This window comes from Cyprinus carpio, chromosome A16, assembly GCF_018340385.1.
Source record: "Cyprinus carpio isolate SPL01 chromosome A16, ASM1834038v1, whole genome shotgun sequence".
NCBI classification, from domain to species: domain Eukaryota; kingdom Metazoa; phylum Chordata; class Actinopteri; order Cypriniformes; family Cyprinidae; genus Cyprinus; species Cyprinus carpio.
Window position 1 is genome coordinate 2,417,666 of NC_056587.1, and position 20,668 is coordinate 2,438,333.

At 37.0% G+C, this 20,668-nt stretch overlaps 1 protein-coding gene across 1 annotated transcript in view; it reads right to left on the bottom strand.

Moving 5' to 3' along the window:
• Nucleotides 1–2,698: 2,698 nt before the first annotated feature.
• The window catches only part of LOC109080398 (E3 ubiquitin-protein ligase TRIM71), a 35,142-nt gene continuing 17,172 nt past the window's right edge, over nt 2,699–20,668 (bottom strand). Inside the window, exons 2-4 of the mRNA XM_042772005.1 lie at nt 17,712–17,879; nt 12,004–12,138; nt 2,699–8,696 (exon numbers count right to left, since the gene is read on the bottom strand). Of these exons, the coding sequence (XP_042627939.1) occupies nt 7,245–8,696; nt 12,004–12,138; nt 17,712–17,879 (1,755 nt within the window). The 3' untranslated portion in view covers nt 2,699–7,244. The remainder of the gene's footprint in view (nt 8,697–12,003; nt 12,139–17,711; nt 17,880–20,668) is intronic.

Consider the following 20,668-nt stretch of genomic DNA (forward strand, 5'->3'; position numbering starts at 1 on the left):
TGAAATCGCATCATATGACCCCTTTAATATAACTCAGACTGGATTCCTCTAAAAGAAGAAAGTCATATATAGCTAGGATGCTTCGAGGGTAAGTAAAACAGTCTTATTTTAATTTTTGGGTGAACTATCCCTTTAAAGGGCTAGTTCACCCAAAAATTAAAATTTATTTAGAAAAACAAAAATTTAATGTTTATCTGCTTACCCCCAGGGCATCCAAGATGTAAGTGACTTTGTTTCTTCAGTAGAACACAAACGAAGATTTTTAACTCAAACCATTGCAGTCTGTCAGTCATATAATGTAAGTGGATGGGAATCATGGCTTTGAGAGTCAATTTTTGTTTGTAAACTTTTAAAATTTATATATATTTATTTTTCACCTCTGATTCACCACAATGTCTGAACTGTCCTGAGCATGTTCGGGTCTCCATTGCAGTGAATCAGAGGAGAAAAAACAAAAAAACGATATAAATACTGGTATTAATACAGTTTCTTGCACAGACCGTTCCTTCACGTCTTTACAATCAATGTGTCGTCACGAGCTGTAGGGTTTAATTTGGTTTCGTTTGTCAGTGTTTTTTTTTTTACTCTCAAAGCCGTGATTTCCATCCACTTACTTTATACGACTGAGAGACTGCAACGGTTTGAGTTAAAAATCTTTGTTTGTGTGGTACGGTAGAAACAGTCACCTACATTTTGGATGCCCTGGGGGTAAGCAGATAAACATCAAATTTTCATTTTTGGGCGAACAATCTCTTTAAGGTCCACCTAACCCCACCCCTAAACATAACCTACACAGATAGTATGAAAACATTGAAATGTGCAATCAGTTTGCCAAAAAATTTAATTGCTATGAGTGATATATCTTTCAATTTGTGATTATCAAATCAAAGGCTGCAATTTATACAATGTAGTCTGTATAAAGTCTATTGTGCCGTTTCAGAATAAAAGAGTGGTACTGTGTTTTACACGCATACAACTTACAGTACAATACTGTGTTTTCAGTGCTGCTCACGGATTTCATCTCCGCATGCGCTGAGTTTGTGCACTGGGAACATTTTTACATTATTGTTTTACATATTTGCATACTTGCCAACATTTTTGTGGATCGTTTACAGCATTGTGTAAATTTAAGAAAAATATGTTTTGTTTATATAAATATATGTATGTGTAAATATTTTAAAAGTATAAACATGTATGTTTGTGTATTTATATATATACATAATAAATATACACAGTACACACATATATAAACAAAAACGTTTATTTTGGATGCGATTAATAGCGATTTATCGTTTGACCGCATGAAAATATTTGTAATGTAATTTGTAGTGTTCGTTAGTTTTAGTGAACCCTAGTGTGATTACCCCTAAAAGTATCTATATTTATTATCAAAGTCTTTGTTCTCTGTCATTAGATGATTCAAACATTCCAGTCCAATTATCTATTTCTTATCATTATTTACATCTGTGTCTGTCCCATCTGCCAGACAACAAACATTTTCCTGCAGGCTCAAGCTGACCTTCTGGGCTGCACCCCGCCCCTCTCTGACCTTTGACCTGTTGGTATGCAGGGACGCCCATTCCTCAAACAGCATTGGTGGCCTTAAGAGGCTTTTGTTAAGTAATTTAGACAAAACAAAGAATCCTTGTGATAGAACTCTTTAAATAAGATGACAAATATTTCCCCGAGTGATTTAAGGAGCGGTGACCATAACCTTGCCTTTAAGTGCTTATCAGAGAAAAGAGAATTGTTCTGCAGGCTCTTTCATTAAGGTTAGCAAATAAAAGCAACAGATCTCAGAGATGGGCTCAAATGCCTCCCCTCCAGTCGTCAAATGAACGTATACAGCATCCTGAGGTTGCTTACATCAATCACAAGCTGGAGGGGTATTCCACTGTATTACATTGGAGTGCATGGCTCGATTGTCACTCAGAACAAATCTCATCGCATTACACACATTTCTAGAAGAAAGGTTTATTTGCAGTCACTGTAGATACAAGGAATATTTTATTACTTTTATTACGCTGGTCACTAAATATATAGAAACATTAAGTGAAATTAGTATGTCCAAATTCACAGTTTTCATTCAAAAAGTCCTCAAACAATGTGTAAATGTCTGGCAAACATTGCAACTGGCCGCATATTAAACAAATGCCAACCCGCAACCAATTGGAGATTATATAAATATAAAATATTTTGTTGGTCACATCAATCAGTAAATCTTAACCTCGACCATAACTCTGTTACCATATCATAAAAACTCATAAAAAAAAATTATTTTACCCAAAATGTGTATTCAAATGAACTTTAAAACTTTTCAGTATATAATTTATAAATCTAATGAATGTTTTTCTCATTTTGTCCCAATTCATTGTTATAGGCCTACCCCAAAATAATACATATATACACATAAATATTAGCAACTGCATCAAATTGCTAATAATATTAGATCAAAAAGTAAGATGAAATTCTGACAGTTTGTCATGTTAATCAGTGATGTCTTTAAAACAGTGTAGCAGACTACTTGCATAAAAAAATGCACATATAGATATATGGATAATCAAGAAAACATAAGCTGCTTCAGATCGGTAAGCGTTCATCTTAAAACATACTAACATAAGATATTTTTAAAGTAACTTAACAAAAAATCAGTAGGTTCAGTTGTTCTTCAATGAAGTAAAAACACTCAGCACAAATACAGGATCCAAAGAGGTATAACTTTATTTAAATCATAAACAACCAAACATTAAAAAATAAAACTGCATAGGAAATGTTTAAAGTCCACAAAGACAAAAGAACAAGACTGGAGACCACTACGTATTTCATATAGCCCCATCAGCCTTATTCAGAGAGTAATAAATGACTGTTCTGTTGCTTTGGTTGAGGGGGTGATAGATGGTGGGATAGCGTGAGTTGTGAAACAGAAAGAGATGGAAAGAATGGTGGGCCTCTTGGAGGGCCCCTAAACCAATATCATCCACCTGAAAAGACAACTGACCTGGAATCAGCATTTGCTACTTTTATTCTACGCTAATCATTTTATTTTAAAAGGCAAAACCGATTCCAGGTCAGAACTTACGAGCAGAATCTCCCCACGCCTCTTTGCTTAGCCTGTCTCACAGCCAAGCCTGATGTAAATATCAATTTTCAGTGCTGGGACAAGGAGTCTTAATATCTATTATCACTATAATTCAAATTTAGAGGCAGTCTGTTGACCTCAAATTTCTTGAAAACCTATTTTTCAAGTTTTTTTGATCATCAAAAGGCAATGAATTTTGTAACAGCCGTTGAATGCAAACACGTTTATCACAATATATCCATCCATCAATTAAAGAGATTAACGATTCCTTTAATTACATGAGGTTTAAATGAATCAAATCAAGTTAGGACTTTGTGAAGAATGCAAAGCTGAGACACGGTGTTGTAAAAGTTACAAATTGCTCACCCCCTCACTGACTGTTAACCGTCACATGGAATTCAATAACAGCATTTCTACAAACAAAACACACAAAAGCTCATGAGGTACTAACAAAGGATTCACTATCAAAGTGTAGGAAACAAATATTGAATTTTAATCAAATCTCTACAAAGCTACCTGAGTTGTTTTAATGTGTATACACATCTCTTTTTTTCTCTCCATAAGATAATACAATCATAAAAGGGTCTATGACCACACAATTCTGAACTTACATTTTCTGTTTTTCCCCAGTAAGGAAGAAGTCATAAGCTGGAATACACCAGAAATGGTGACAAAAACCCGTACAATTAGAGACCGGAGGTCCAACGAAAGAAAGAAAATAAAAAAATAATAATAATAAAAAACAACAACAAAAGAAAAAAATTTGCAATGATTTGAAATTCAAAGACAGACTGAGTTTGCTAACACTGACGTTCATGTCCACTGAGCCAGACAATGTCTAGATGACAAAGTATCAGTCCTAAAAAAAAACGAATCGATTCTCAAAGTAGAACTAACACTTTTAAAAGTGTCCAAATCACCGCTAAAGGGGTTTTATATAGTGGCTTTATCTGTACTGATCTCGCCCGATTCGTCACAGCTTTGTCAAATAAAACTCCACCAGCACACAGCTGGAACTGTGGGAGCAGGATTCATCTTTGGTCCTGTAGGCACCTGCTCAGAAACTCATGTTCCACACCGAAGCCATTGTCCAGGGACGTGTTCTACGAGCGTTTCAGCTCTATGTTAAGATATCGACAGCTTGTTGAAGTACAAGAATGATCGATGCCAAATGTATAAATCTTTGGGCAAGCATGAAAAAAAATCGATTTATAAATACATCCACACACTGAGGTTTCATTCAAACGAGGTCTTTGGCAGTTTTCCAGTTCTGATTTGATTCCTAAAGCTAAGGAGCTGTGGTAAGGCATCTGAATGGAGATCAGCGAGGTACCTTACTCTGTAAAGCTATCTAGAAATAGTACAATCATATAGTCAACCACTCACCATAAGCTAACAAACGATATTCTTTTTTTTTTTTTTTTTTTTTTGTACATTAAACATTTTTTCTTCCACCCTCCCTTTGTTTTCCAACATCCTTATTTTACACCCACCCGTCTACCAGGACCTTTAAATATACGTTTAGAGAGTGCAGAGATTCGGGGGGAAGAAAACTTTGGGGCTAAATATTAATCAAATCAAATCTGATATTAATACTGTAAGACAGGGAAGATCTGTGTTGGTGGAAGCAGCAAATCTTTCATTTCTTATTGCATAAGCTCCTTACATCCATTAAACGGGCTTCTGTTACCCATGCTGGTCCTTTTTTGTGCATTTATTATCATCTAATGTGAAGATGTCTATCAATTTTCATAAATCTAACTGCCTACTTCCCATTCTTACCAAGCGTAAAACACAACATTATCTCAATTAACATCTCTCCAACATAAATATGCCTGATGATCCACAATTTGAAGTCAATATTTTGTTTATAATGAGGTAATATTCATAAAGAAAAACCAAAAGCTCAATGCACCCGTGACTTTCTGAATCATTTTTGGCATTTTTTCCTATAGTCACCCATTGGCAAAGAAATTCATTTCCAATTTATCTAGCATCGCGAAAGGCACGGGTAACTACATTGAAAAGCACGTTAATACTCATGATAGGACACAAGATAACTGCAGCCAACAAGAAAACGGCGGGGCAAAACATCATGACCGCTTTCCAACATGTCATCCAGCTCTCCCACAATTTTCTGGTTTTAAATGTTACCATGCAAAGTAACCCCAAAGGTTAAAACTACAAACATATACAGTTGGTTCTGTAAGTGGGCCTGCCACACATATGTCCAAACAAGGTGGTATCACACGCATTCAGAAAGAAGTTTGTACAAAGCTCGCCCATTTCAAAATATCCAAATACACACACTTGATGCTTGCAAGAACAGGAACATACAAATTCCCACGGGCCACATAATACCAGAAAGGAAAAAACTAATGATTCTCATTGCCTCTTTGCAAACTTCATATTCTGAGTTATGACACAACTTCAGTGAGATACACTTTCCTGTTGGTCATAAAAGAACTTCCATAAGAAGTTCAGGCAGACTATAATGGGAGAGCATGTGCTTATGTTCTGCTGTAAACCAGTGCTTTATTATCATATATTATATTTATTCTTTTCCCAAAATGCTTTGCTTCATCTATTTTTTTTTTTTTTTTTTTTACTATTCAATTGAACACAGAAGCAAACAACACTTTAAAGTGGTTACCCACAAGTCAGGCACGAACTATCCAATTTCAAACTGGGCTCAATAGATTCTAAGTGTTTTCAAATGATGTTACACTGACAGAGTGAATAGTCTCCCTGGAGATCTTTCTTAAATGGACACAGGAAGCACTGTAGGCCATACTGTTATCAATAAAACAACAAAAAACAACTTGTGATCTAATGCAGCTGTTTGTAATGAGACTCTTATGAACCTGGTCTTAATATACATCCTATGTTGAAAGAACATATATATATATATATATATATATATATATATATATATATATATATATATATATATATATATATATATATATATATATATATATATAATCCTTACTCTGAGAGGAACTGAATTATATCCGTGTTTGCCAGTTGTGGCGATCAAGTTTACCTTGCCTAAATCATGCATTTGAAAAAGAAAAAACTAAACTATAGAAACACAAAGATAAGGGCTATGTCATTTTTACATTTAGATATACACTTTAGTGTCTACATTCTTTCAGTTTGTCCCTCCCAAAAAATACAACTTTTTTTTTTTTTTTTTTTTTTTTTTAAGAACACCCACCATTTTACTTTTTTATCATAACACATTTAAAATAATCATGGATATCTGTTCTTCTGCAAAACTCTTGATTACATAATGAGGGTCCTATTAAATTACTAAATTCAGATCATTTGTCTAGTTTAGAAGTCTTTTTCATTAGTTATTCAACATTAATTTTTGGTAACTACTTGCATAATTTTCAAATGGAAAAGACCATAAAGTGAGGTAAATGTGTAATGAGGCTCATGGACCCAGAGGTATAATATGGTAAATGAGGTAAAAGGTTTAGATGAGGTATGAGATAAAGATGAATTCTGATTTAAAATGTACACAAAATTCAAAAAAAGAAAACATAGCAGTAGATATATCAAAACGTTCTCCTAATGTTTCTGCCAAAACATGCAGCTTTGTTTTTTTCAATCATTACGAGAAACATTCAGGGACATAACTTGCGTTCTGTGCACAGTAACAATCAGGAAAAAATTGTGCGAACTGTGCAAATACCCAAACATTGCTTCATTTCATTTTCTTTCTTTTTTTTTTTTTTTTACATTCTACGAAAAAAAAAACACTGAGGTAGACGCTTCTTTATAAAACTTCATGGACTAAGTCTCTGCACAAATGTGAATACATTCATACATAAGCTAGATGAGGTAGGTGTAATGCAGAGAGAAAATATTTCAAGAATGCAAGAAATTCCCTGAGAAAAAAAAAGAAATGAAAGAAAAAAAAAGATTTGAAGACACATACAAAGAGCAAAACACTCTTAGCCTTTAGCAGTCAAAACTGTGTGCTGTAACGGCAAGCATTTGGTGTTACACAATCACTGAGAATCATACAAAACTATAAAGTCCCTACAACTGTTGTCACCTTGCTAAATAAAACTGCATTTGCTCCTGATAGATGTGCAAAATCTCCTTTTCCATTTGTCCACAGCTACAGTTTTGTATTTCAAGCCTTAAAAGGTCAGAACATGAGGATTCGGTTGTTTCCAAAGTCCACAGCTACAATCATTCCATCTGGGGTAACCGCTATACCCGAGGGGCGATCCATTTGCCCGAAGCCGTTACCGTGTGTCCCAAACTTGCATAAAAAGTTGCCGTTGGGTTCGAACACCTGAATGCGATGGTTGCGGGAATCGGCCACGATAATACGATCCTCCTGGTCCACTGCTACACCTTGAGGCCGCAAGAACTGGCCACTTCCGGTTCCCTCAGACCCAAGGAAGCGTGCTGACTGGCAGTCGGGCCTGATGACAAGCAGCCGATGATTGTTGAAGTCAGTCACAACAAGGTGGCCTTCCTGATTGAAGGCCACGCCGCGAGGAGAGTCAAAATGTTTCCAGAGGGCACCTTCGAATCCATATTTGTTAAGGAAAGTCCCGTCAGGTCCAAAGAGTTGCACGCGGTGGTTGCGTGTATCTGAAACCAGGATCTTCCCTTCAGAGTTGACGGCCACATCCCATGGGTAGTTAAACTGCCCATTTTTGGTTCCCTTCTCACCAAATTTGAGAAGAAACTGGCCATCAAAGGTAAAGATCTGGATGCGGTGATTGTCCTTATCTGCCACAATGATTCTCCTTTGGCTGTCACAGGCGACTCCAGCAGGGCGGTCAAACTGGCCCGGTCGTGAGCCCAAGGTGCCAAACTTGTGGTGGAACGTGCCACAAGGCTTGAAGATCTGCACACGGTTGTTGCTTCGGTCAGCGACCACCACGTAGCCCTCCTTATCCACGCAGATGCCCCAAGGCCGACACAGCTGCCCATCCCCATCGCCCTCTCCTCCGAAAGATGCAATGGGCAGGCCTACACCGCCGTAACTGCGACCGGATTTGACCATCACTTTGAAAGGACTTCCCTCAATGTGCTGATTGCATATAAGCACAGAGAGCAAATGCTCACCCTCGCACTTGGGCAGATAGCTGACTGTGTACGTTCCATCTTGGTGGTCGGAAACATCTGCACTGGACAGATTACCATCAGGACTCATAAGCACAACCGAGATGCTGTCAGCACCAGACAACCGAGGCTCACCGTCATGATCATACCCTATGACAGTAAAGGAAGCTAGCTTTCCTTGCAGTGCTCTCTTGAGGCCTTCACCGTGAGCTTTGGAAGCTGTGGCGAAGGCTCCGCTGCTGATGAGGCCCATGGACTTAATGGCAATCAGAAGAGCCTGGTCTGGTGGTGTAAACATAATGCGATCGTCTTCTTGGGGCTGCAGGATGCAGCGGATGGATTTAAGCTCCTGTAGCTGATTTAACATGTGCTCTCGTGCTAGCAGGACATCTATGCTACGGCCCTCTTCTAAAACCTGTGTCACTGTGGCGATAGTACTATCCAGCTTGGTGAGACTCTTGTGTAGCTTCTCAACCTGCAGGTAAAGTGATTTTGCCTTCACCTGGCGAATTTTCTCCACCTGTGCAGGAAACAAAAATGGTTCCTGATGTTACAAATACAGTGATGTACAGTTTTGGCAAAAGTTTTGGCAGTGACATAAATTTTGTTTTGCAAAGTTTGCAGCTTAAGCTGTTGTGGTGTTCATTCACATTGTTTCTAGATTATTGCAGAGTGATCAGATGCATTTTGAATAATTGCTAAAACCTTCATTGGCCCAAAAAAAAAAAATGAACTTTTCACAAAAAAAACTAAATCCACTGTTTTTTGATTGACAAAATGACCAGCTAACATTAATTGAATAATCATATCAGCAGCACATGCGAAATGAGTACGAGTCCGGTGAAATCACTATCATGCTAATTAGATTATAAGAGCAGACTGATTGCTATAAAAGGAGGGAAGAAGTGCTTCCAATCATTGTGTTCTTGTTAGCAATGGTTACCTCCAAAGAAACACATGGAGCCATCATCGCTTTGCATCAAAATGGGCTCACATGCAAGGAAATTGCTACAAAAAAATATTGCACCTGAAAGAACCATTTACCGGATCATCAACTTCAAGGAGAGAGGTTTGACTGCAGTGATGAAGTCTTCAGGACGTCCTAGAGTGTCCAACAAGCGCCAGAACTATCTCCTCCTGAGGAGTCAGCTACAGAATCGTGTCACTAGCAGTGCAGAGCTTGCTCGGAAATGGCAGCAGGTTGGTGTAAGAGCATCAGCACGCACAGTGAGGCCAAGACTTTTGGACAATGGCCTGGTGTTAAGAAGGGCAGCAAAGAAGCCACTTCTCTCCAAGAAAAACGTCAAGGACAGACTGAAATTCTACAGGAAGTACAAGGATTGGACAGCAGAAGACTGCAGCAGAAGTTATTTTCTCTGATGAAGCTCCCTTCCGACTGTTTGGGACATCTGGAAAATCGATTGTTCGGAGAAGAAAAGGTGAACGCTTTAATGAGTCCTGTGTTGTGCCAACAGTGAAGCATCCTGAGAACATGTGTGGGGTTGCTTTTCAACCAAGGGAATGACCTCTCTCATAATTCTGCCCAAAAATACTTCGATGAATAAAGAATGGTATCAAAATGTCCTGAAAGAGCGACTTCTCCCAACGATCCATGAGCAATTTGGCGATGATCCGTGAATTTTCCAGCATGATGGAGCACCACGTCACAAAGCAAGAGTGATAAAGGAGTGGCTGGAAGATCATTGCATAGAAATTTTGGATCCATGACCAGGCAACTCCCCGGATCTCAATCCCACAGAGAACCTGTGGTCAGTCCTCAAAAGGCGAGTGAACAAGCAGAAGACAATAAATTGTGATCAACTCCGAGAACTAAAAGACAAGAATGGATCGCCATCAGTCAGGATTTGGCCCAGAAGCTAATATCCCATACACCAGAGCGAATTGCAGAGGTTATGAAGAACAAGGGTCAACACTGTAAATATTGACTCATCATATTTTGTGCCAATATAAGTCTTTAAATCTTATGATATGCTTATTGTTGTTTTTCAGTATACCATAAAAACGTGGAATAATAATCTACAAATTCTGAAGCAGCAAACTTTGCAAAACACAAAATTTATGTCACTGCCAAAACTTCTGGCCATGCTTGTACAGTAATGAAGAGCAAATACATTGTTACTGTACTTAAGTACAGTTTTTGGGTATCTGTACTCTACTATACTATACTTTTACTTAGACCCTTTTGTTACATTTGCGACTGCAAAGTGCAAAAAAACAAAGCAATCTTTGCTGATCGGTCATAGCGATATCCAATTCGTGAATGAATCTTTTGATTCAATTCGGTTCTTCTGAGTTTGTCAAACTGGTTCGTGAAGAGGTGTAAATTATTCATTTTACAAATCACGAAACTAAAAAAACTCTGCATCAGCATAACGAGCAATGCATAATGGATCTCCACTGTGGATCTAAATTGAAGACTTTATTAGTGTAAGTTATAATGTGTGTTTTATCAATGTAAATGTGTTTTAGGCTTACTTAAACATTTTGATCTTATGATTACGTGTGATAAGATGGTAGTGCCGTGGTAGTAATAAAAAAAAAAACAAAAAATACCCTTTCATCTTTTTTGTCAATGTAAACATGCGTTAGATAGACATTAGAGATGCACTGGTCAACCAGCCTAAATCAACCTAAATATGAACCGGCTGATTCGGCCAAACTCTAGACTTGCAAACAAACTGCATTGCATTTTCCAAAATTTAATTTGTGTGGAAATAGTTCAAAGTCTGTACACAGGACGTTAACAGAGGCCAGGGATGCTGAAGATGGACGAATGAGAGAAAATACATCAGCAGGAAGAGCAAGCTTACTGTTCACGATGCGTGAAATATTGGAAGAAAATCTAAATATTGAATTCGGGATAGTGCTTATATGAATGCATCTTTTTGAGGGGATAATGCATATATAAAGCACAAAGCAGTGCAGCGCTGCTTTGTTTACAGCGGTAAACAAGGAAACACTATATCGCTGCTGTTCCACCTGCTGTCAGAGTCAATTTGTGTCTCATTCAGCCTTTCTGCTGTTTTTGTTTCATGCAAAGATGTTTTATGTAGCATAATTCCACAAGTTCCAAGTCATACCATTCTGTTTTTGATTCAGATTTTAAAATTATAGTCTAATTTAAATCAGAAAGTGCTCATGCCACATGTAGCATCTTTGTTTAAATCATGATTAAAATGCAGTGGTCACCTCTAATTTCCAATTGTTACAGATAGTTCTGCCTGTGATACAGAAAAAAACCATCTTGTCGGTTTACTCATATTGTAATTCTTTCTTAATTCTCTTGCTTAAAACGAAGTAATTAAAAAAAATGGCAATCATAACAAATGGCTCACTTGCTTGTAAAAAAAAAACAACAAAAAAAAAAAACCTTGCAGTCGGAAATCACCCACGAAAAAAATCAATTTCAGTGCATCTCTACTGAACATCTTTGACCATCTTGCATCACTTTTTTTCTACTGTCCTGCAAAAAATTCCTTTTTTTTGAACTCATATATTCTCTACATAAAACTATATATTATATAATAGATTTCTTGACTCTCAGTTAGGTTGCCACTGATACAATCAGCTGTGCCATTATTTATAAATTTTACTTAAGTAGTTTTATTATCAGTTACTTTAATACTTTTGCTTAAGTGTTTTTCTTATGAGCAACTCTAACTTTTACTTGAGTCAATTTCCATAAAGGTAGCTGGACTTTCACTGAGGTATGATGACTGGATACTTTATAAAACACTGCTAAAATATGCACAGACTTTCAAAAGGTAGTTGCTACTCCATGAATTAATGTTTGTTCATTCATTCACCTTCCAGAGCAGCTCACACTCGCGTTCCTCCAGAGCTTTCTTGTGACGAAGAGTGATGGTTTTCACTTCGGACTGCACAACCTTAGCCTTCAGTTCCACTTGTTCAGCAATGGCCTGGGCTTTCTCGATGCTCAGCTGAAACAAAATTTAATGAAAGGGCTTAGATTTAGGGCTTACATTTGTGAGGACCATTTGAACTCATTTAAAAGTTTGGGGGGGTACTAGATATATTATGACTGCACAAAAGATAGCTGAAAGTGCAATATCGTTGCTTATTTGAGCAGCTACAGTGCCACAGACTGTGACTGAACTTTACTGCAAAAACATAAAAATCTGCAACAATAGCAAGAGAACCATTTGTGGATTCAATAAATATCTTCAGGTAATTAGCTATGAACTTGTGAATGTCTACCTTCACCAGTTTCGATCAAAGCACACAGAGACTAAAAAGCTATGAGGAACTATATAATAAGGAAGTATATAATCATTTCTTGCACTATTAATTTATCCCGCAAAAAAAAAAAATTCTGCAAGAAAATCTAAATAATAATAAATAAACAGAACCTCTCCTCCACCAATCAAAATCGCTAATATATCTTAATAAAAAAATCAAAAAAAAAATCATGACTTCCTCCTTTATTATATACAAAAAAAGGGATATAAAAGGTCTACCTTGGGGACAATGACCTTTAACATTGGCTTAAACAGCGATTTGTACACAGCCCTACCTATGCATGTCAGCTGACATCAGAACTTCCCACCAATGTAACACATCAGAACCATAATATTCATCTAAATGAAATGTGCTTTCAGGGATTCCACTTTAATCTATTTAAGTGATCCCGGAATCTCAAAACTCAGCTGTGCCCTCTCAAAGGGGAAGTATCTTTTTTCTAGCTCTACGCTTGTGTCACATTTCAAAGATTATGGATGATAAATTACACAATGAGAGGAAATAAAGGACTTCTTGGTCTCATGACCTGGGTCAAGGGGCTTATCCATTAAGATAAAAAAGTCATTTAGTATAGAGCAGATAACTTAACCTGAGCCAGATTTAAGGTTCAAAGGGTCTGGGGCTCTACAACCTATAGTATAAACATAATCTTTAGCATAAATATAAACTTCAAAACAAATGCATTTACAACAATACAAAATCGATCAACAATCCAATTTTCCAGGAATTTCATTCACAAATGTAACTTTGACCTGAGCAACTATTAATAAATCATCAATTAATTTGAGTTTGAAATCTATTTGCGGCAAAATATTTAAGTAAATGCTGCTGCATTATATTACATTACATTGTCTGATCTAAATATTTATAAACTATATAGAGTCCATTAAATGGTTACTTTTGTTAGCATGTACTTGTGGTGGAGCCAATTATTTTCCAAAATTGCACCATTTATTTCCCACTGGTTAAAAATCAATTGTATAAATGTAGTTCTTGATAAAGAATGAAATTCCAAAAAAAGATAATAATAATAATAATAATAATAATAATAATAATAATAATAATAATAATAAGACTATTTATATATATATTTGCTTAAGACTTTGCACTGTTAAGGTTCTATCATCCTTTCATATTTACAAATTTCCTCTGCCAAAAATATTATCCCCATTCTAAGATTGAGCTGTCAATCACAAAAGTGCAAACCAATCAAGTCAGAAACAGGAACGGGGTGAATGGAATAAGCAGCTGCAAAATTACAGGCTAAAATCCAACAAATAGGATTATGCAGCGCTAAGGAAGACTGAGCTGTCAGGGGCTGGTTATGGAGTGGCCCCTTCATGGGCAGCGTGCTTCCAGAATAGAGATTATGGCCCCAAGCTGAAGCCATTGTTAAAACCCTGCATGCGCTTTCAAACCTCTAAACGTTTAGAGGCTTCCCATTTACACCATCCAGTAACAGGATTAGAGACACACTAGAACAAGCAGCCAATCAAGCGCAAAACACAGGTCAGGCTCTTTCAGATGATGCTATGTAGCTGAGCCTGATGAAGCTTTAGGACTGGACAGGTTTAGATAACTGCCTTGTAAACGCATGGACTATATTAAGAATAGAATACTAGCTCAATACTTAAATATACTACTAATGTATACTGTAACGGAAAAACAGTACTATGCTTTACCGAGGGCACAAGTCATAATTAAAGGCATAGTTCACCTAAAAATAAAATCTATCATCATTTATTCAATATCCCCCATTTTGATTCATTTGAGTAAAAATGTGTTTTCTTTACCAAGAAAGTGGCAAGATGTAAACCACTATTTTCTGTTTCAAACTTTCACATAGAATCTTTAGGTTATAACAACATAAAAAAATTAAATCCAGGTTTTGATTTTCAAAGATTTATTATTCTTTTCCCCAAAATGCAATAAATCCATGGTACTTTTTTTTTTTTCTCAAAATGCAATAAATCCATTGAATCAATATGAAAGTTAATTTTCATATTGAAACTGATGAAAATACACAACATAGTAAGTTGATCCACATATGACAGCCTCTGAACTTGGTCAATACTAATCTTATATACAGGCACTGGACTAAAAATACATTCATCAGTCATCGCTTCCAACATGAATTCAGTGGGTCATCTTGTTAATGCTGTAAATTACAGCAATAAAATCAAATTTCATCAAGAACAAGAACATGAACAATATCACATTAGACCACAAAAATACCAAAATGTTATTTCCCTTACATTCAACTTCCAAAAGTGCATTCATCTTTGCCATGTTACATTCATTTAGTTGATTAGTGCTATGTGCTGTATTAACAAAAACATAAATGGCATTAATAAAAACACACTGACAAGCTACGCAATATCGCGTTCATAATCAAATGTGATTTATCTAATGAACACGATATAGCATAGCTTGTCACTGATCTACAGCTCTGTGTATTAAATGCATCTGAATAATTTCCATCTGCAAGCACATGATGGAGATTTACCGGTACTAATAATCACAGAACCGACGAGATGCGCATGACAATCACATGCGATTTATTGTGCAGCCCTTGTTTGTTGATCACAAAGTACAAAGTATACGAGGAAAACTAGGATACCGGGTGTACTCAAAGCGCCGCCATTACGGTCTAGAGTGTGTGGAATGGTGCGCTGTGATTGGTTGAGAGGATATCGCATTCTGCAAAAAAAGGTAGACTGGCGTTTGTCGCGGTTTGGAAAAAAAGGGAGAAAACATAACCTAATAACTCTGCGAATATCGCATTTGCGTAAAATTAAAAATTGACTTTTCAATACCAACCAGATACAATACTGATTTTTGCGGAAACTCAATTTAAAAAAAAAAAAAAAAAAAAGGCATTTATCGCGTTTTGGAAGCAAACTCTTCTCATATATATATATATATATATATATATATATATAAATAAATGGTAGTCAAGGGTCACCAAAATGATTTGGCTTCAAACATTCTTCAAAATATCTTTTGTGCTCCACAGGGAAAAAAGTTATACATGTTTGAAATGATGTGGGGATGAGTAAATGAGAATTTTCTTTTTCGGGAGAACTGTCCTTTTAAGTTGCACTTGATCGGCAACCAGTTATCACTGGAATCAAAAACTGTTATTTTCCATTTTAAGCTACATTTTGTGTCAAAATGCCTTCACTTTGTTCACTCTGAGAAAATGAGTCAATGTGATGTATTAAGAAGCTGTGATTTTTGATTCCAGCCATGTGTTACACTAAAAATTGAAAGTCGAGCACATTGCATAGTGGAATACAGGATTCTGTGTACTGTGCTTTGTTGTGCATACTGTAGAAAAAGAAGAAGCAGTACGTTTGCATGATAGTATTCCAAGCACAGCCACTAAATATGGAGTGGTGTGAGATGATCAAAGGGCACGGGGAATGTTTTCCAACTGCCAATTTATACCTTGAACTCAAAAAAGGTAATATGTTGTATAAACTGGTACAAAATGTAATAAGAGAAATGAAAATCAAATGTGGCAAGACAGTTGGGGGCGTATTTAAATGTAACCAGCACATGTGAAAAGCTGAGGGGTATAAACTGTCATTGGGATTCACACTCTTTAGTGCCTTCCTTTAACTGAAACCTCTTCTGCCTTTCACTTTCAAATTCACTTTTGGGTTTCCTTGACAACGGACTCCATGTCACTAGAGAAGGATGGATTTGAACAGCCCTAATGGGTGCTGTTCTCTCCCCCCACCCCTCACCCATTGTGCCTCTTTGAAGAGTGACAGAGAAATATAAACATTTCCTCTGTGTGCGACTAATGATCCGCCCTGCTAGGGCCATCAGGATGCTGAATAGAGGCTGTAACCGAGCACTGGGCCAGTGCCCCTCCCTCTCGTCTATTCTCTTCATTCAGGCTGAGTGGGGGTGACACACAAAGTGATGCTAATGGGAAGTCAGTTTGATTCAACGGCCCTTTTTAAAAATCTCTTTACTTCCTTGAAGCAAAGACAAGGATCCTCAACACTATCCTATTTAGTTGCAAGTATGTTGTATGTGTGTCCGAAATCACACAGTAACAAAATAGTGACCACTGTCATTGAAATTAAATGTGGAAATAATTTGGACTAAAAAAAGGTTCAAGATTAACAACGTAAATCAATTTACAATGGATATCTAAAAGGCAACTTTACTGGAATTTCTAAAAGCAGAAATAATAACTATTACTATTAATTCACTTAAAGAGTTCCATTTAAAAATATGTTTATTGGTCAGTATATTTACCCAGTTTTTATTTAGGTATGGAACTACTGAATTACATTTCATGTTTATTTGGCTATAATTTTTTTTTTTTAAATACTTGATTATTTTTTACATTTATTTTGATGCTGTACACTTGCTCCTTTTGGTTTTGTAAATGCATTGCTGTAAAGGGCGGAAAAAACCTGAGCATGCCACAGATGCTGTCAAAAGAGCTTAAGTTGTATTGATCCGGAATATTCCTTTAAGAACCTATAGTAGATAAAGAGCTACTGTCATTTCTCTTAAGAATAATAATGGCATACAATACAGTTCATCCGTCTGAGTTAGTGATTATTTAATGTTATATATGTTATGTTTAACACAAACATTTATTTCTGTGATGGCAAACTGAATTTTCAACAGCAACCACTCACATGATGCTTCAGAATTCATTCTAATATGCTAACTTGGTGCTTAAGAGATATTACGTACCATCAATTATGTTGAATTGTTAATTATTACTTATATAATTATTACCAACTATCAAGTGTTGAAAACAGTTGGTCTTTTGTGAAAACAATGTTCAAAAGAACAGCATTTATTTGACCGTAGGAGTGACAATCTAAGAGTCTTTGTCACTTTTAATCAATTTAATGCCTCGTTGCTTGACTAAAGCTTCATATTTGAAAAAAAAAAAAAAAAAGACCCCAAATTTATAAATGTATTGTACCAAAAACACCAGCTCAACATGACACCGAAGCATTGACAATGACAGTGGACCGTAAAGAAGACGGCACAGTAAATGACAACCAATTAATTCTATAGTAATCTTTTTATTGCCCTTATTTATTAATTTTGGTATTCAGAGTAAGAAAAATAAAGCAAGTGCAAGTCTTGTTGCATCTGGTATAACACACTGAGGTCCAAGTAAAACAGCAGGAAGGATAAATAAAGAAATATCTGTTGAAATAGCCAGCAGGTGTTTGTGCTGGTGTATGAGAGACTGTAGTTGTTCACTAACCTGTACAGCCTGTCTGCCCTGCTGTGCGTCTGCGAGAAGCTGGATGGTCAGCGCTCTGGAGTCCTGCAGTGCTTCCTGCAGGTAGGTGAAACTGTGACCCGCATGTCTGCCTAAGCTGCACTCTCTACAGATTGGCACACCGCAGCTATCACAGAAAAACCGCAGCACCTGTGAAGGAAATCAAGAGAAATGATATGAAATTAACTGATTTGCAGTCCAATTGATTGAGAGATCGATTGTGAAGTACACTGCATGTGAATTTTGTAACCCTCAGAGAACCAAGCATTGATAATACTGACAATCATTATCAGTGATGATAATCAGCCTTGAAAGTGTCTTTAGGAAGACTCTGACTGGATATAAACATTCAGATGTTTGGGCATCTTGTTAATGAACTTCGAATTTGAGAAAAATGTGCTTGGAAGAGTGTGTGTGTGTGTGAGCATATGCCGAAATTCTATAGTATTAGTATACACTGTATACTACTTGTATATACAGTGTTGATATTCAACAGATAAGTTTAATTCTGCCACAAACTTAACACCTACATTTAAAAAGAATAGGAATCTATGCCATGACACAAAGAATCTGGACTCTTTCAAATGACTTGGCAAGAAGTAAAAGATCTCCCCCAAAATGGAAATTCAGCCCTGTTTTGGGCTTCCTGTGTTCCGACAGCCTGTTGATGGATTGCCTGAAGTCTATTGTTGTGTCACTCATCTGACCCATTTAAGGGTAACGTCATTGTTGTTTTAGATATATTTCTATATATTGCCTAAACAGCACTTTCAAAGGACAAGCCTTCTTACGCTCCATTAATGTTCCAAAATTAAGCCTTTAAGAAAACAAAAATACAATTATTAAATTATTATTTGTGCATTAATAAATAGAAAGGTTTTTTTTTTTTTCTTACTTCAAAAGCTAACAGATCCCTTCCCTGAGAATAATAAGCAGAAACAGTGTAATTGGCCTGAACTCTGTATCACCCAAACAAATTCTCCGTCTTCCTCCGAGTGAAGCTCAGTGTCAGGTACAGTATTCCTTTTCAAAACCTGCTAGACTGCCTTCCTGCAACCTAATGACTTTACCAAAGACCAGATCAAACGCTAATTATATCTTCACTCGGCTATATGGCGGCAGCAGCTGTGTGTAAATCTAGAGTCATGATTCCACTCGAGTTACCTGCTCGTAAAAGCGGGTCCCCTCTCTGTGGACCAGATGCTACAACTGCACTAGAGGTCACATGGAAGCACTTTTTGGGAAGCAGTTTTTCAGAGTGACTGGAATTAGCAGGAAGCAACAGAGGTGGCGGAAGGAAACTTACCACCCAAGACTCCCGTGTTCCATCTGAAACATTAATGTAGCAATGGCCCTGTTCAATTACATCAAATTTTACATGCACAATGTGTAGCACAACTATATTTGCAGGGGCTCGTGGATCCAGTGACTTTGCATAACTGTTTTTCATGCCTAGGAACTGTGTGGACATTTTTAGCAGAAGTGCCGTCTCCTGGTAAAGTACTAAATTATTCCCATGACGTAACTATTAAGCCCAAAGTATACCTCAGTTTTAACATGAATGTGTGGTTTATGCATACAGCAGAATGCATAGCTTTTTTTTAACGTATAGTCAACATATGCACACTAGGAAGTTTAATCTTTGTCCAGTGTCTGCACTATTTGCACTCTACAGTTGTGTTGTTGCAGTTCCCTGTTGTTGTTCCGCCTTCTTAGTTTCTTTCAACTGTGAAACACTGTGCCGGGCCAGTCTTATGGACCAACAAATTAGTTTTAAAAAATAAATAAGGGGTGTGAGCAAGACAAAGAAAGTGCAGTGTGATTAGAAAAACTTGGCTGCACCCAGTATATTCTGACCGTAACTTGCCTTATTTACTTACTTATTTGTTTATTCATTTTACAGGGAGTTTTTAGCCCCAGTGATGTGGAAAACAGCATGAGGGAATGGGATTTTCTTTGGCTGTGTGGATGATGCATTTTTTCCTCTAGTGTGCTATACATATACATAACTTGACTTTCCTGTTGGCCTCTTCTCCTGTACGCTAAAGCCATCACTGTAAGGACTGACTGGTATATAAATCTTTGACAAAGTACACATGCTTCTTTTCCTGCCTGTGCATAGGCCATTGTCCATTACCTCGTACACTATCTTCTACACTGGACCCAACTTCTTCACTCTTCCCCACCCCTCCACCTTTTCTCTCTCAGATGAGGGCCTCTTGTTGTCCCTGTGGCATCCACCAGTTTTTCCTTAAAAACAGGTGTGGAAAGATCAAATTTCTCCTTTTGGAGTTAAAGAAAATCTAGTTAATTTTTCAGAAACAATTAGAAGTGTTCTGCTGAATGAAGCTTCAGTTTACATACATAACATATATAATTATGACATTCCAATCCAAAGATATGGCTCTGGTCCCTTCAATTTATTTTGTAGGGCTGGTCCGAATTCCATTTTTTGAGCTTTGAAGCTTCGGTAGTAATCAACACCAAATATTCGAAGCTTTGGAGGGAGGGGGCTGAACATATTCTTCTCTCTAACACAGTGTTTACACCAGATGCGAGCGGCGCGGCATACAATAGAACCTAAAATCCATTCAACACATAACGACACAAACACCAAATAAATATCAACAACAGTAAACTGCTGCTGTGTTCTATTTATGACATACTGACACAAATTTCAAATGATTTTCAACGGTCGCTTTGTCGCGTCCAGTGCAGACAGACTTTTAGCTGTTGCAGCGCAACACAACACAACACAACACAACACAACACAATAACTGTCATGTCCGGTGTAGACACGATGTAATATAGGCAGGGACATCTGCATGTCTGTCTGTCTGTTTGCATTTTTATTATGTCAAGAACCATTCATCCAATCGACTTCACGCGTGACGGGTCTGTTGCTGCGGACCCAAGAAAGTGCAGTGTGGCATTTAGGT